We start from the raw sequence: 14,167 nt of genomic DNA on the forward strand, positions 1-14,167 counted from the left end.
CACATGTGGTTACAGCTACTGTTACCATTGACTATTCTTGATTTAGAGGCAAACTATAAGATTTCTGGTGTAATGCAAAATAAGTCATGTGAACTTATTCTGAAATAAAATATTTTCTGCGTTAGGAATATTAATAGATTACAGCTATTTCAAAAAAAACGAAAAAAAAAATCTCTTTTTGTAATTATTTAATCCAAATTGTCCCCAAACCCCTCTTAGGCAAATGAAAGCCCAAAGAGCTTGTTATTCAGTGCAGCATCAGTTCCTGGGAGTAAGAGGCTCCTTACCGACGGGTTTTTCACACACGAGGCCGTCTGCCATGGCAGTGCAGGGATTTGCCTTCAGCCCTGCCACCTCTGCTCTCTCCAGGTAGGCACAGAAGCCAGAGTCGTTGGGCTCTCCAGGGAGCCACTGCAGGGTGGTGTTTGTGAAAGGGGACATGTCATCCCAGCCCCAGTAGGAGATGTTGATCTTGCGCAAACCCACCCAGGGTGAAATTTTCTATGGATGGAAATGAAACAAATGGCAGAGAATTGTTTCAAATGCTTTTTGTCCTCATAAAACGTTTCAAAAAAAATAGCTCAGCAGCAACTTCACATTTTCAGAATTCAGCATGTTCTTATCTCACTCTATCATCTCCTCAATCACTGTCCATACAGTTTTTATATTAATTGTTCTATCTTGCTGAACATCTCCAAAAACCCCAACACAAACTCCACTCCCTATATGCTTCTCTTCCACTAAAAATCTGCATTCTGTTCAAAGACAATTCTGATTTCTATTACTGGATACAGGTCATAATGAAATTGTTCGGTTTTTTTCCCAGTGGCTACTGTATCATTACTAATTGCTAGGCCACTGTGGATAATGAAATACATGAAAATTAACAGCAATTCAGAGAAGTCAAAGTTCAGGAAAAAGAAGGATAAGTATTCCATCCTCTAAAGTCCATAGTGCTGATACCAATCAACTTTAGGCAATTCAAAGACAGAGATAAAAGTGGCACATTTACATTTCCAATGATGTTAAATACACATTGAATATACTTTCATTATTGAATTATAATTTATAAAACATAGCCAATAAAAAACTAAAAGCACAAATTTTGAAAACATATTTAGGATGTATCAGTAAAACTACATCACAAATTCTATTGATTTTTATCATTCCACCTTTACACACTTCCCAAGTGAAAAAGCAGATTTTAAGGAAAAAAGGCACTTGTTCCAGGATAAATTACATGCCCTACTTGCCACCATTAGTGTAAAAACCTAAAGACACTCAAACCAAATACGTTTCCTCATGTAATCTCTGTGCAGGCAGTTTTCATTAAGCCCAGTTTAAACACACAGAAGAGAGATACACAGACAATGGAGCTGTGACAGGTACATGGTGGCAGGTGGATGCCAGAATACCAAACCCAGCTCCCTGCCCAGGCAGAGGATTGTCAGCTCCAAAGTAGAGATATTGAGCTGATTGTGAATTAGGTTCACAACTGATTTCATTTACAAGGTAAGTAAAGGCTATTTACAAGGTAAGTAGAATACTGTAATGCACCTAAAGGGAACCTGCCATGGTTAAAGATCTATGTATTCCACAAGTGAACCAAGAATTACTGCCATTCTCTATCACTGATCTTTCACCTTTGATCTCATATTTTCTCTGGCCACTCAGGTTTAACCCCGCGCTGAAAAGAAAATCTTCCAGTACTCTTAATTCTACACACAGAGAATTCCTTCTTTTTTCCCTTTGTTAGAGCAAATTGAAATATGAAGGATTATTAATTTTGTTTCGAAAATACCAGTGGTAAATACCTTTTCAAAGAATCAGTAGGTAGATAATCAGTATTCCTAACCTCTCTAAAATGTACTCCCTATGCTCTCTTCTGCTTCTGTACTCTCAGTTAAGATCATGATCAAACAAAAATTGCTTTACCTACTAACACTTAGGGACACAAGAGCAATCTTAAATAAACCAGAAAATAACTAAGAAATGTTCCATTCCACAAGCAGTGATGTGTTCTGGGAGACTCTTGAACAGCAACAAGAACATTCAGCAAAATTACCACTGCCTACTTTGTGTTTTACTTCTGTATTTACTTGCTAACTCCACTGCTACCCCAGGTGAGAAACTTTCCAGGTGTCTGTGAGGACTCATGTTCTGGATACCAGAAAGAACATGATACAAGCAGTAAAAGTGGAACTTGGGCATCTGGAAAATGGTAGATAATACATCTGTTGTTTTATTTGTCATTTAGTTGACTAGATTCCTGTTTGTGTATGTGGTCCACATGGACCAGAAAATCTTAGATACCTACACAGCTCCCTGTAGATGCTAAGTGTGCACACCAAGCACATAGAGAATAATGTCAGGGGCTTAGGCAGGATAAACTGCTGACAAACACACACATAAACCATCCCTACATGCCTAATTTGGGATTCAGGGATTCCAGCCAAGAAAATCTTTAACGTATTACCGACTGTTTCAATTGCACTGCCAAATAATTTGGCCTCAGCATCAGTATATAAAAACAGGGATCCTATTCCAGCTATGGTGAAAAAGTATGTGAGCCAATAATGAAAACTGAGAGTGCAGCAGTGATATTTGGAAATAAATTCTTCCATTTGAGTAGGAGACTGTCTTGGAACCCCTTTAATGATGACGAAGTCCCAGAGAGAATCATGAAAGCCAAAGCAGCCAGAGGAGATAAAAGCAGCATCCCTGAAACGAAAGGCTTCCAGCAAAAGCAACACATATCCCAGTCATAATCATTCTTAATAGCTGGACTATCTGGACAGCTTATAGTCATCATGTCAGGCATCTCAAATTCCATATGTACCATCTCTGGCTCTTTGCTAGGACAAACCATCAAAATACAGACCCAAATGCTGATGAGCACATTATCAAGGTCACACCATCGAAGCAGTGACCTTGCAGGCCCACTCAAGCCTCACTGGCCATGCTGTTAGGATGCCAAGCACAGATTATCCGAGTGAGGCCTCCCAAATGCTCCAATGATGTGCTTAACATGCATATTCAATTATGTGGCATCAATTCCATCATGTGGTGGGCCACAGGTGAAGACTGCTGGCAATAGCAGAGGGTGTGTGTGGATATCATCAAAGTTTATCACCAAAAACGATTGCTGCTGCACTGCACAGAAGCCAACAGGAAAAAGCAAATCACAACAAGCGCATTCAGGAAATTCCACATGAGACATCTGCAGCCACCAGGGCTCTGTGGCTATGAAATTAATTTCTTTAAAAAAAAGCAAAACAAAAAAAAGGCATCAATCTAGTATAAATTATCTCTCAAAGTGATGAAAGGTTTAGTCAGAATAGCTGGGAATCTCAAAGTATTTGAAGCAACAGAGGTACTTCAAATGTGTGAGCTGAAAATGCAATCCAGTTTCTTCTTCAGACTTAAGAAATAATGGGACTTGAACATCCTTCATTTGAACTCTATGGTTGTTCCATTTAATGCAAAATTAATGTAGAAAACTGATTCCTTTACTTTGAATATCTGGCCAAAGATGCTTCTGAAGAGGATCAGACAGGAGGGAAATGAGACTGCCAGTTCTCTGGAACCAGAACTTGCTGATTCAAGATTCTAGCTCCCAGGCCTCTTGAAAAACTTTTTTAACAAACCAGATGAGTGAAAAATACAGTGTAAATCATCTCATTTATTGGAAGTTCAGGTGACCTTTACTCAACATACAAGTGGGAAGAACATTACTCCTCAGAGAGCTCTGAAGACTTGTTCTTTCTTCCTATATATGCAAATCTATAAAAACTCCCTTGATACATTGTGTACAATTCATTTTAAAACAACATCAACAACAATTCAACAAGCTCACATAAGAGCATCCTAGGAAAGTTTAAAAATCAGTTTAAAAAAAAAAAAAATTTAAAATAAACCCAAAACCAAAGCAATGCAATACACAGCAGGTGCTCACATCCATTTGGGGAAAATTTGTTATGAGCCTTACTAATGTTGCAATGGATAACATAATCAAATATATATTAAAAAATATTGTATAGTTTTATCCCACTACACTATTTAAAATTTGGAATCATCCCTAGAATATGTTTGTCCTCTCATCCACATCATTCTAGGCTATTTTTCAGAATCCACAGCCCATCTTAGAAACTTTGTGTTTGAAATATAGCTAGTCAAGAGGTTTACCTGTTTTCACAGAACCATCTTTCATAACAACGAAAATAAGTTGCCAGAAAACCTTTTTTAAATGAGAGATCAACCTTTAAGTTAGGAAATATTTCAGAATTATTAAATTCTGAGAAAAACTGCTGGGTAAGGCTTTATTTTCATCTGACAAGAGGAACAAAATTGTGATCATACAATGCATACCAACAGATCATTCTGTAGTCTCATCTACAGTCTAAGTTCTAAGCTGAACATAAGGCCAAACTTTAGCCAAAACAGGAATCTATAAAACACTGATCACTAGTAACTTCAAAAATATGCTCTTCTTTTATTCTGAATCAGGAAATTTTAATTTGCTTTTTAAATAGTAATTATGGAACTATGTTAGAAAAGAAAATTGTGTAACCTTAACTGGAAAGCTGATAGTTGGTGTTAAATCCACTGTTTACTCAGAGAAATTAAATCAGATTAAATTGCTTTGATATCTAAAGTGAAAGGGATCATTTCTACTCATGACACATTTTTTCAGGTACTACTGCTGAATCAGCACTAAGCTAATGAGGGCTGAATAATTTGCAGATGAGTGAAGTGAGCAAGACTACCTTTACTGAATAGCCAATTACCACTGAGGCCCAAAAATCTCCCCGGCTTCTTAATTATGCAAATTACTGAGGAAGTATATATCTCATTCAAAAATCTATCTCCACCTTTATTTAAATGATTTTTATTTTGGATCTCAACTTGTCCTGAAAGCTTATAATACACTAATGTCTCGTTTTCTATTGAGTGCATCAAAACACCTTATAAACAAAATTCAACAAACTTCTCAGGAATTGTTTTAACTCCTTGATTTGTTGCTCTAGGATGAAACATACAATTAAACTTTGATAATACTGCAGTTTCTCAGTGCCCTTATCTCCACATTCACAATTTGGAGAAAGGTTTGCAGTTAATTTGACTCTCTTCTGCACCATTCTGAACAAAAAACCTGTTTCCTGAAAACAGCAGCTCTGTGAAGAGAAGCAATGCGTTCTATGCAGACACAATGCTGGCTTTTCCATTCCTTAACTGCATCAATTCTGACTATACCAGATACCAGCACATTCCATATTTTGTAAATATTTACCCAGTGACTGGCACATTTTAAGCAGTAGAAGCAAGATTTATGAGTTTTAAGTGTCTCTGGACCTATCAGACATATATGATACAATCTGGATGCAATTAATAGTAGGAGTCATGCATTATGTCATGAGAACCACCAGTTCTACTCTTTTTAAACTTTTCTGTAGTCCAAATGGTTAAAAAAAAATGTACAATCTGGCAAAGTGAAAAAAATACAACTTTCCCAATTTCTATCTACAGAGATTATAGCTAGTATTCCAGTGGGATTTTGGTTTCTTCTTGGAATTTCTTCTTTATAGATGACAATTTTAAGAGGAAATTTGCATTCTTGGGCATCCAAAGTGAGTTGAGCTCCCCTAATCCTGAATGCAAGAAGACAGCTAAACTAGAGGTGAGCTAATGGACTGTCAATGCAACAACTGCAAAATAGAGACAATGTGCTAAAATAATCTATTAGATTTCTAAAACCACAATAGGAAAGTAGGACTGGTAGAAACTGTTCTATAGGGAGTAATTCAGAAACCAAGAGTAGATGTCAACTTTACCACAATCACACACATTATAAAACCACAGAAACACAGAGCCCTCAGAGAATACTTTGAGCTAACAAGGAATAACATTGCTATGCAAAGCTCACTAATTAACTGCAACCTACACTCAAGTGTAATTTATAAAAAGATGCTTAGCCTTGTGAGCAGTGAGTCAAAGGAAAAGTTGCAAACAGTTTATATAATGAAAGGCATTGTGGAAAACTGTTCTCTTCTTTCTTTGTGCTTACTACACCAAAACTAAATCTTCTCAGAATTTATTGCATGCTAACAAGAAAATTATTATTTTTAGTTAAATCCCACAGCTGCAAGCAAACTCCCAGGAGAGCTAATTGCACTTTTAAATGAATATACAACATTTGAATATTAGCAGGAACAGTAAATTAACCTCATATTGCTGTTTAATCTATTTTTCACAGAAATTCAAATCTTTCCTTTCATAATATTTTGCTTACCAGGTCAATAAAAGCACATAAGAAAAAAATATTGTGTCATTCTTCTTTAGTGTGGGAATCTGCAGCCTATCCATTGTGTTTACTTTGGCATTCTCTGACAGAATTTAATTTATTTTTCATGAACAATACAAACTAGACTTTAAACTGTTGGAAATAATTTTAAAATACATCTGAAAATTCATGAGTGTCTTGAGTTCATACCACACAGATCTTTGTTCTGTCCCTTTCTTTAGTACCAAATGAACCTTCTCCTCATCCTTTAAAAAGAGGTAACATATTGATTTCCAGTTTAGTACTGGGATTAGGAGAAATTATTTATACACAGTGAGGTCTGGATAGGGCACAGGGAAAATGGCACCTCCTTCCCTGTGAAGATTTCCAAGGCATCAATATATTATTCTAAACTTAATAAAGAAATTGTCCTAAACTTGTCCCAGAAGAAGGACTTGATGTAGAACAATCTATAAAATCATATGATGTTTCCATTAACAAGACAGAATGCTGAAGGCCTTCCAGGCTGTAGAGTTACTCATTTACAGGCTGTTTATTTGACAGTTTGTAAAATACACAACAACTACCTAAATTGCTCTTCTTTTCTCAGCATAAGAATACCAAATAATAAAGAGATAAAGTCAGAATCATATTCTTATTTCCAAATGCTGCTCTGAGACATTCATTAATCCTGATCAGTTTTTTTGTTTTCAGGTGAAACTGAAACCTTTTTTTCTTTCCCAGGCTAAAGATTTTAAAGCCTTCAACATTAACCACCCAAGTCAAACTCTGCTGCAGATAATAGAGATTAAAACCATGGTGTTCACCTTACAGCAGCTCTGACTCCATTTGTGAACTCCCCACCAGCACCTGTTACAGAAACAAGCCATCTAAAATGAAATCTCACTCTTTAAATCATTATGATTGCAGTTTGAGAGGGAAAGGCAGGCAAAAGAAGATCAAGAAGTTTCTGAGAGCCTCTGTCACACCTGATAACACATTTGGGATGTATCACACTGAGTAAATGTAGCTGGACAGACAGATAGGAATGAAAAAAAACTATTTTTTTTTTTACTTAGTGCCACTGAAAACACCAGGATAATTCATGGCAGAATTTCATTAGAGGTTCTGACAGCTGAATGATTGTTTAATCTAAGATGGATTTTTCAAAAGTGTATACATTTGTCTACAACTGCTTAAACTGTATTTGAGGTATCTCAAATTTACATCACCACATTGGCTCAGGATGTACTTCATTTAAATAAAGATATGCTTAGCAGAATGTCATCTTGCAGAAGTTCTAAGCTCTGAAATGTAAGAAAAATCTTGCTTCCAAACACTAAAAAAAGCTATTTCTCATCTACACCTCAAGCCAGTCAGGCAAAATCAGTCACATCAATAGTCTATCACACATTATTAGATTGGAAAGCATCCTATGCAGTATTTTAATAGGAATCAGGGGAAAGGAAAGCAAAAAGGAAAAAGTGGTAAAATAAATAACCAGAGCAATCATGTTGCCAATATCATTTTGTTGTTGTTTTTGTTTCAATTACATTTTCAACATTAACTCATACCCTATGTTTGAAACTGCATTTTGCTGTAGAATGCTAAGAAGGATAACAGAATATTTCTGTCCACAAAATATGTCCCTAACCTCCTGCTCTCTGAATCAGTAATAACATAAAGGCAATTCTTAATTGCTATTTCTTTTGAATGATCTCAATTTATCTTCACCATAACAACTTTGTAAATCACAGACGAGCTTTATATAAGCTTTAATTATTATCCACAATTATCTTTCATTTTCCTGTAACTGTAAAATCCTAAACTACTTAAGAATTTGAGGATTTTATACTGACAAAGTGCTGCATGTTCTACAAAACTAAATACACACTCCCAAACATGTCCCTTTCTAAGAAGAACAACTGATTTGTTTGTAAAAATCAGGATCATATTCCACAAAGACATCCCATCTGAGTTTACACTGATGGGTTTCATACTTCTGAGCATTCTTACATTTCATATACTTAAACCAGTGATGTTTAAACACAGCAATAAGCATTTGAATATTTAACTGCTAAAAAATTGGACAAGTAATTTCTCTTCCCTTCTCTTGTCCCACAGTTAACAATATATGGATTGTTAATATGGATCATTTTTTCTAAGGAATATTCTGGTGGTAGCTTGCTGCATTTGCCAGAGGCATGGAAGCGTTTTCAGCTCTCTCTCTCTCCCCACCATTATTAGAGAAAGCTAATTAGCTCCAGCTAATTCCAGCACTGCTGTGCAGGGAATTGCTACATGTTTTACATACTAGTGCAGCTTCTCTGTGACCCTTTGATCCCACAAAGCAGTTACAGAGGAAACTGGCTTTTCTGGAGAAGTTACATCTGTACTGGTGCATGGGGTTATGCTGGACCCTGCCCTTGCCTCTGTTGAATTTCAGGATTAACTCTATCCCAGCTAAAACCAGGACACAAAATCAGTGTTCCAGCCATTCTCTTGAGCAAATACTCTCTGCCAAGTAAACAGTAACTTTTAGCATTTAAATCTGGAAAGGGGAAATCTTGGAAGCTGCTGTGTGATTTGTTTTAAATATGAGATTTCCTTAACATCTTACACGTGACTTGTACCAGTCTTTAGCACCATTTAACACATTTCTTTGAAGGAAAAAACTGTCTTCTCTTTGGACAAAACCCTAGAAGGGATTTCTCAAAGCAAATTTGTTTCATATAAACATCAATTACTCATCAGCTCCTCAAGTTACCTGAAGTGTATACTTCTGTATTTCATCCAGAACAAATTCCACCTCTTTTGATGTTGTTAATGAGGCAAGATTTCCACTCAAATTGTAGCAATACAGTTTGGCATTGTCGTAGCTTTCCCGACTGGAATTGATGTGGAGGCAGGCATCTCCAATGTGATTCCATCTTTCTCCACACAGGTGAGCTGGTGCAAAAAGCATACAGTTAAAGCTGATTTGAAAAAAACTTTTAAAAAACCCAAGGGAGTCTGAATTTTATCTTCCTGAGATCATAAATCAAAATACATCCCACACTCAATTTCCCTTTTCACATCACATAAATTCTAAAATACCAAGTATCATCATATAAAATAGTGTATTGTTATGGAAAGAAAATTCCAGGAACTTAAAAAATAATTCTGTGATAAATGCTAAGTTTCAGCATAATGCTTTTATGTCACTATTTCTTCCTTGTATTCAAAACTGAGCACAACTAAATATTAAGATTAGGTTATGTACATAAATAATAGTTTTAACACCTTCTTTTACTTAAATGCTATGTAAATTTAAAAATATAACAACTGTCCTGGAATTAAGAAATCACAACTTTACACTATCCTTGTTTTATCATATCTTTGCATTTATATTTGCCTAAATACTAATGCAATCCAAATGATAGAAAATTCAGATAACATCTCAGAAAATATTTCTCTTTGACATTTTACAGGATTACTCAGACTCAGATAACTATTAAAAGATAAGTAAGAGCAACTGTTATAGTCAATCTACAAAGATTACATAAATACAGTTTTGAACTGCAGAGAATAAATTAAGTTATTTAATGAATCATTTCTGTAAAAAAAAGTGTTCATTAACTTCATCTGGACATAAGATCAATTGGAAAAGGTTCTGACATCTAACTGCATATATGTAGCTATGAATGTAAATTACAAAAAAAATACTATTTCAGAATGTTAACAGTCACCTTCTGAGAATATTTCATATGAGCATTTTAATATTCATTGCTTTCATAGTAGTACCAACATTAGACAATCAAGAAACTAGATCTTGGGCCCTATCTGCACAGGAAAATTGAAGCATAATTGAATTTAAAGTTTTACAGTAAAACCCCAGCTAGCAAAATTACCAATGTCAGTGTACACACCAGAGTAATATGGCCATTCAGCTCTGCACCCAGGGCTCATCACTGCCCTGTGCAGCGCATCGCTGTGCCTTCACTAATGGCATTACCCCCAAAATGAGTAAAGGTGGCACTGATCCCCCAGTCAGGGCTGTAATCACATCTGCCTTCACCTGGACAGGCACAGACAGGCAAGAGGAGCGAGCACAAATCCATATCTGCTCATGAACAAACAATCTCTGGCAAGGAAGAGGAGAGTGACTCGGTTTTGAAAGCAGCTGTGGCGTTCCCTTACCAGGTAGTGCCTGGCACTCCTGCTGCCGCTGGTCCCACTGGCAGTTCAGGTGCAGGGAGCAGCTCTTGCAGCTCGTCAGTTTATTGCAGATCTGCTCATTCCTCACGTGACACTTCGTGTAGTTTTTAACTGACTGTAAAAATAGACAAAGCAGCACCTCAAGCATACCGCTATTAAAAAAACAGAAGTCAAAACTTAAATACAGAGCAGGTGGATCCCTCCCAGATAGTTGTGGCCACCTAAAAGCTAAGCTGAATTTGAGCACCTTATCTAGAATCCTTTGTCAGATGTAGAATGTAACACTGGAGCACAAATCACCCCACTTGCTCTACACAGCTATGAGACTCAAACTAAAGAGGCCAATTCCCTGTACAGAGAGCAGGAAGAGTTTAAAAAACTAAACTCAATATTTATTTCTTAGATAGTTTACGGTTATACTTTCACTAAATTATTTCATCCTATGCAGGTTAAAGCAAGAAAAATAGTCAAACAGAACATAAAAAATGGCACAAGGTGCAAAATAATTACATTTTTAATTACTGAAGGTGCAAGAATATGCTCCACACATGACAAAACCGGGGATAACTTTATTCCTTTGGTACCGTAGTATGCAAGAAAAGCAGTAAACACTGAAGGAAACCTGGGGGCTTTTATTTGGTTTGGTCAGTGTTTGTTGTTTTTTTCCTGAAAACTGAGGTCTTCCAAGTTGGACATTTTGAATACAAATCATTCTTCCCACTGCACAGTGCTTTTAATTAAGGCATTGTATTGATATTTTATTTAATGAACTGCCCTAAATCTTCAGCCAATTCATCAGCTTACCTATAAGGCTCTCTCTACCAACTTAATTTCAAGGTAATAATTAAAAGGAAGTCCTAATGCAACACAGCTTTATACTCACAGAACAGTTGAGATTGGAAGGGACCTATGGGAGTCCCTCTTGTCAAACCCTAATAACTCTTGTCTTTCTTAAACAACAAAAGATTAAATTAATACATGGCAGCAAAAATGGATTGCACTTGGATAGCAAATGCATGATTTATTGACAATGTTGGTTGCTTTCCTTTCTAATAGTCTTCTGGAGCATGATTTAACAACTTATAAAGTGACTGCATGACAATAAGTTACACAGTGGTTGGTACTGGAATATGGCTGTTGTGATAGAGCAGGGAGGAGAAAAGCTGTCTCCTTTTATTTCTGTATTTTTAAAGGCCTGAAATAATGCATTTGTGAAAGTGAATTCACAATCTCACACAGAACCAGCTTCATTCCTGCTGAACAACACTACTGTTGAGGCATTTCATTTTATTTTATTTTTTTCCCTTTATTGGATAAGATGCCTACCAGTAAGTTTATTTCAAGTGGTCCTGACTTTTTTCTTCAATAGGAAAGGCTGTTGTGAAGCAAACAGGACCAGAGAAGGTCTGGGTGCAGGCAGGTACACCACAACACAAAACAGCCAAAGGCAATGCCAGCAAGTCTGTCTATCTAGGCCAAAAATGCATACAACAGTAAAGCACAAAAAAACAGATCTTTGGTACAAACCCACATTTAGTTTCATTCAGTCATGAAACATATTCACAAAACTGCCTGAGAGATGCTTTAAAATGAATTTTAGAGCACAAGTAACCACCATCTGCTCATTTACAATAGCTCAACTAATACTCACTTTTAACACTTCATTTTGACATACCCTTAAGCATTCAGATTTCTTTTTTAAATTATATACTCTTCAGTGGTATTACATACAGATTACAATTTTCCACCTAAGCTGAGATATTTGTTCTATTACTTTCTAATCATGAAGCTTGTTGTGTTCTGGTTATTTAATGTTTAAAATAAAATTCAAAGTACTAGTGACTGTTCTATAATAATGTTCTTTGTTGTATTCCCTTATTCCCAGCATTTATTTCCCTTAAATCCAATTTAAACACTGCTTGCCTGAAAATCTCATTAGTTCAATGTAGATGTGAATCCAATAGGTAATTCATATTAACACAATATTAAGGTTATAACTTAAACTACCAAACCCAATGAAATTCAGAAAGATGACAGTCCATCTGTTACAGAACTTCTATATTGCTGTAGGATATTTATAATGCTTACACACCAAAGCATGAGTAAATCATGTTATATATAAAGCCTCCCTCATGTCTGATCTACTTAGATTTTTTTTAAGCACAGATCCTCATATAGTAGTATAAGTTTTAAGTACTGATCCTGATATAGTAGTGTATAGACAGACTTACGAACTGCAGTGATTTTCTGAATATTTATTGGAGAATGAAAAATACTACAACAGTTTATCTTAGAATTTCCAAAATTGCTATTAAATTATGTACCTCTCTTGTCCTCCTGAATTTTTCAGGTTAACAGTATAACCTTGTCTAGTTTGCCTAATATAAATGTAAATTATTAATTTATAGATTTCCTATTATTTTCCTCAAGCTACTCCCAAAACTTGCTGCTGGGTACTTTTTACTCATAAATTTTCTTTATTTCCTCCAAGATAAATTTGATTCAATTCATATTTCCTTCTACTACTTTACATATTTCCTCTTGTCTATTCTCTGAATTCCTCAAATGTAGGCAGATTGCCATGATTACTATTATTGGTATTACTGTGTCATCCAAGAACTCCTATTGTGAAAGAAGGAGCTTTCTGGAAGCAATACAAACATTACAAAAAAACAAGGATTCTTATCTTTAAGGCACTGTGCAAGAATATTTAATGATGTCTGGCTATAGGTCTCTTAGAAGCCTCCTCTAGTATCCCATTTCCTCAGCAAAACAACCCTCTCTAATCCCCTTCATGGATTTGACAATGTTTGTTTTATGTTGCCACACTCAGATAAAGAACACTGTTAAATCACACACCAATCAGGGCTGTATTTAGGTATCTGTCATCAACTGAGGCTTTATTGTATTGCACATGTGGAGACCAACACACAAGAAATTCAGAGACTGCTCCTGGCAGTAAGAGCATGGCTGGTCTCAGTCAAAGAGGAAACACATTCCTCTTGTAGGAAAATGCCCCCCTTGGAGCTTCTGAAGACAACATTGCCAAAAATGCAATAGTGGGTGGAGGGAGAAATAAAACAATTCAGCTGTGCCTCAACATACTAAGGCTCTCTTTAAGGCTACTTCATCAATTCTTTTTATTTCTTTAGAAATTGAACAAAATTAACCAAGTAAATTTTTTTACTGGGAAATTCAAACTCTCTCTGTTCTTTCTCAGTAAAGTAAACTTCATTTTGAATGACATTTTGTAAAGGTGCAGCAATCTAAAATGAAATTAATCTCTCCCACAAAGTCTTTTCTTTTTTTTCTCCCTTTTTTGGTAAAGACTTGTTTACATTACAAATTATAGTCAACGTTCTGCACAACAGGATTGGCAGTAAGGGAGTATAATTTTCATAGGAAGCAAGATAAAGCATTTTATGTAGAGACACAGAGAGTGAATACAGTTTCATAAACATATTAAGCAGATGCAGATTAACCAAGCCTCTGCCTGCAATGACATCAGATATGAGCATTGTCTATATGATCTATACCTTGATGATGCATGGGTCTGCACAGTAGGGGAATACAGTGTCCTGTTACCTGCTGGCTCACATCAGAGGGTGAGCACAGGCAGGTGTATCATCAATGCATTAGCACTACTCATGAAATCCATCTGTCCAACTAGAGTTATTTCAGGGAAATGTT

At 36.0% G+C, this 14,167-nt stretch overlaps 1 protein-coding gene across 5 annotated transcripts in view; it reads right to left on the minus strand.

Annotated features, from left to right (window-relative positions):
- The window catches only part of ATRNL1 (attractin like 1), a 432,328-nt gene that overhangs the window by 326,007 nt on the left and 92,154 nt on the right, over positions 1-14,167 (minus strand). For all 5 annotated transcript variants that reach the window (XM_086899053.1, XM_086899052.1, XM_086899057.1 and 2 more), the window contains 3 exons: positions 10,460-10,592; positions 9,048-9,229; positions 288-501 (listed from right to left, as the gene is read on the minus strand). In XM_086899053.1, the coding sequence (XP_086755179.1) occupies positions 288-501; positions 9,048-9,229; positions 10,460-10,592 (529 nt within the window). The remainder of the gene's footprint in view (positions 1-287; positions 502-9,047; positions 9,230-10,459; positions 10,593-14,167) is intronic.

Source organism: Cyanistes caeruleus, chromosome 8, assembly GCF_971803275.1.
Source record: "Cyanistes caeruleus chromosome 8, bCyaCae1.hap1.1, whole genome shotgun sequence".
Taxonomy (NCBI): domain Eukaryota; kingdom Metazoa; phylum Chordata; class Aves; order Passeriformes; family Paridae; genus Cyanistes; species Cyanistes caeruleus.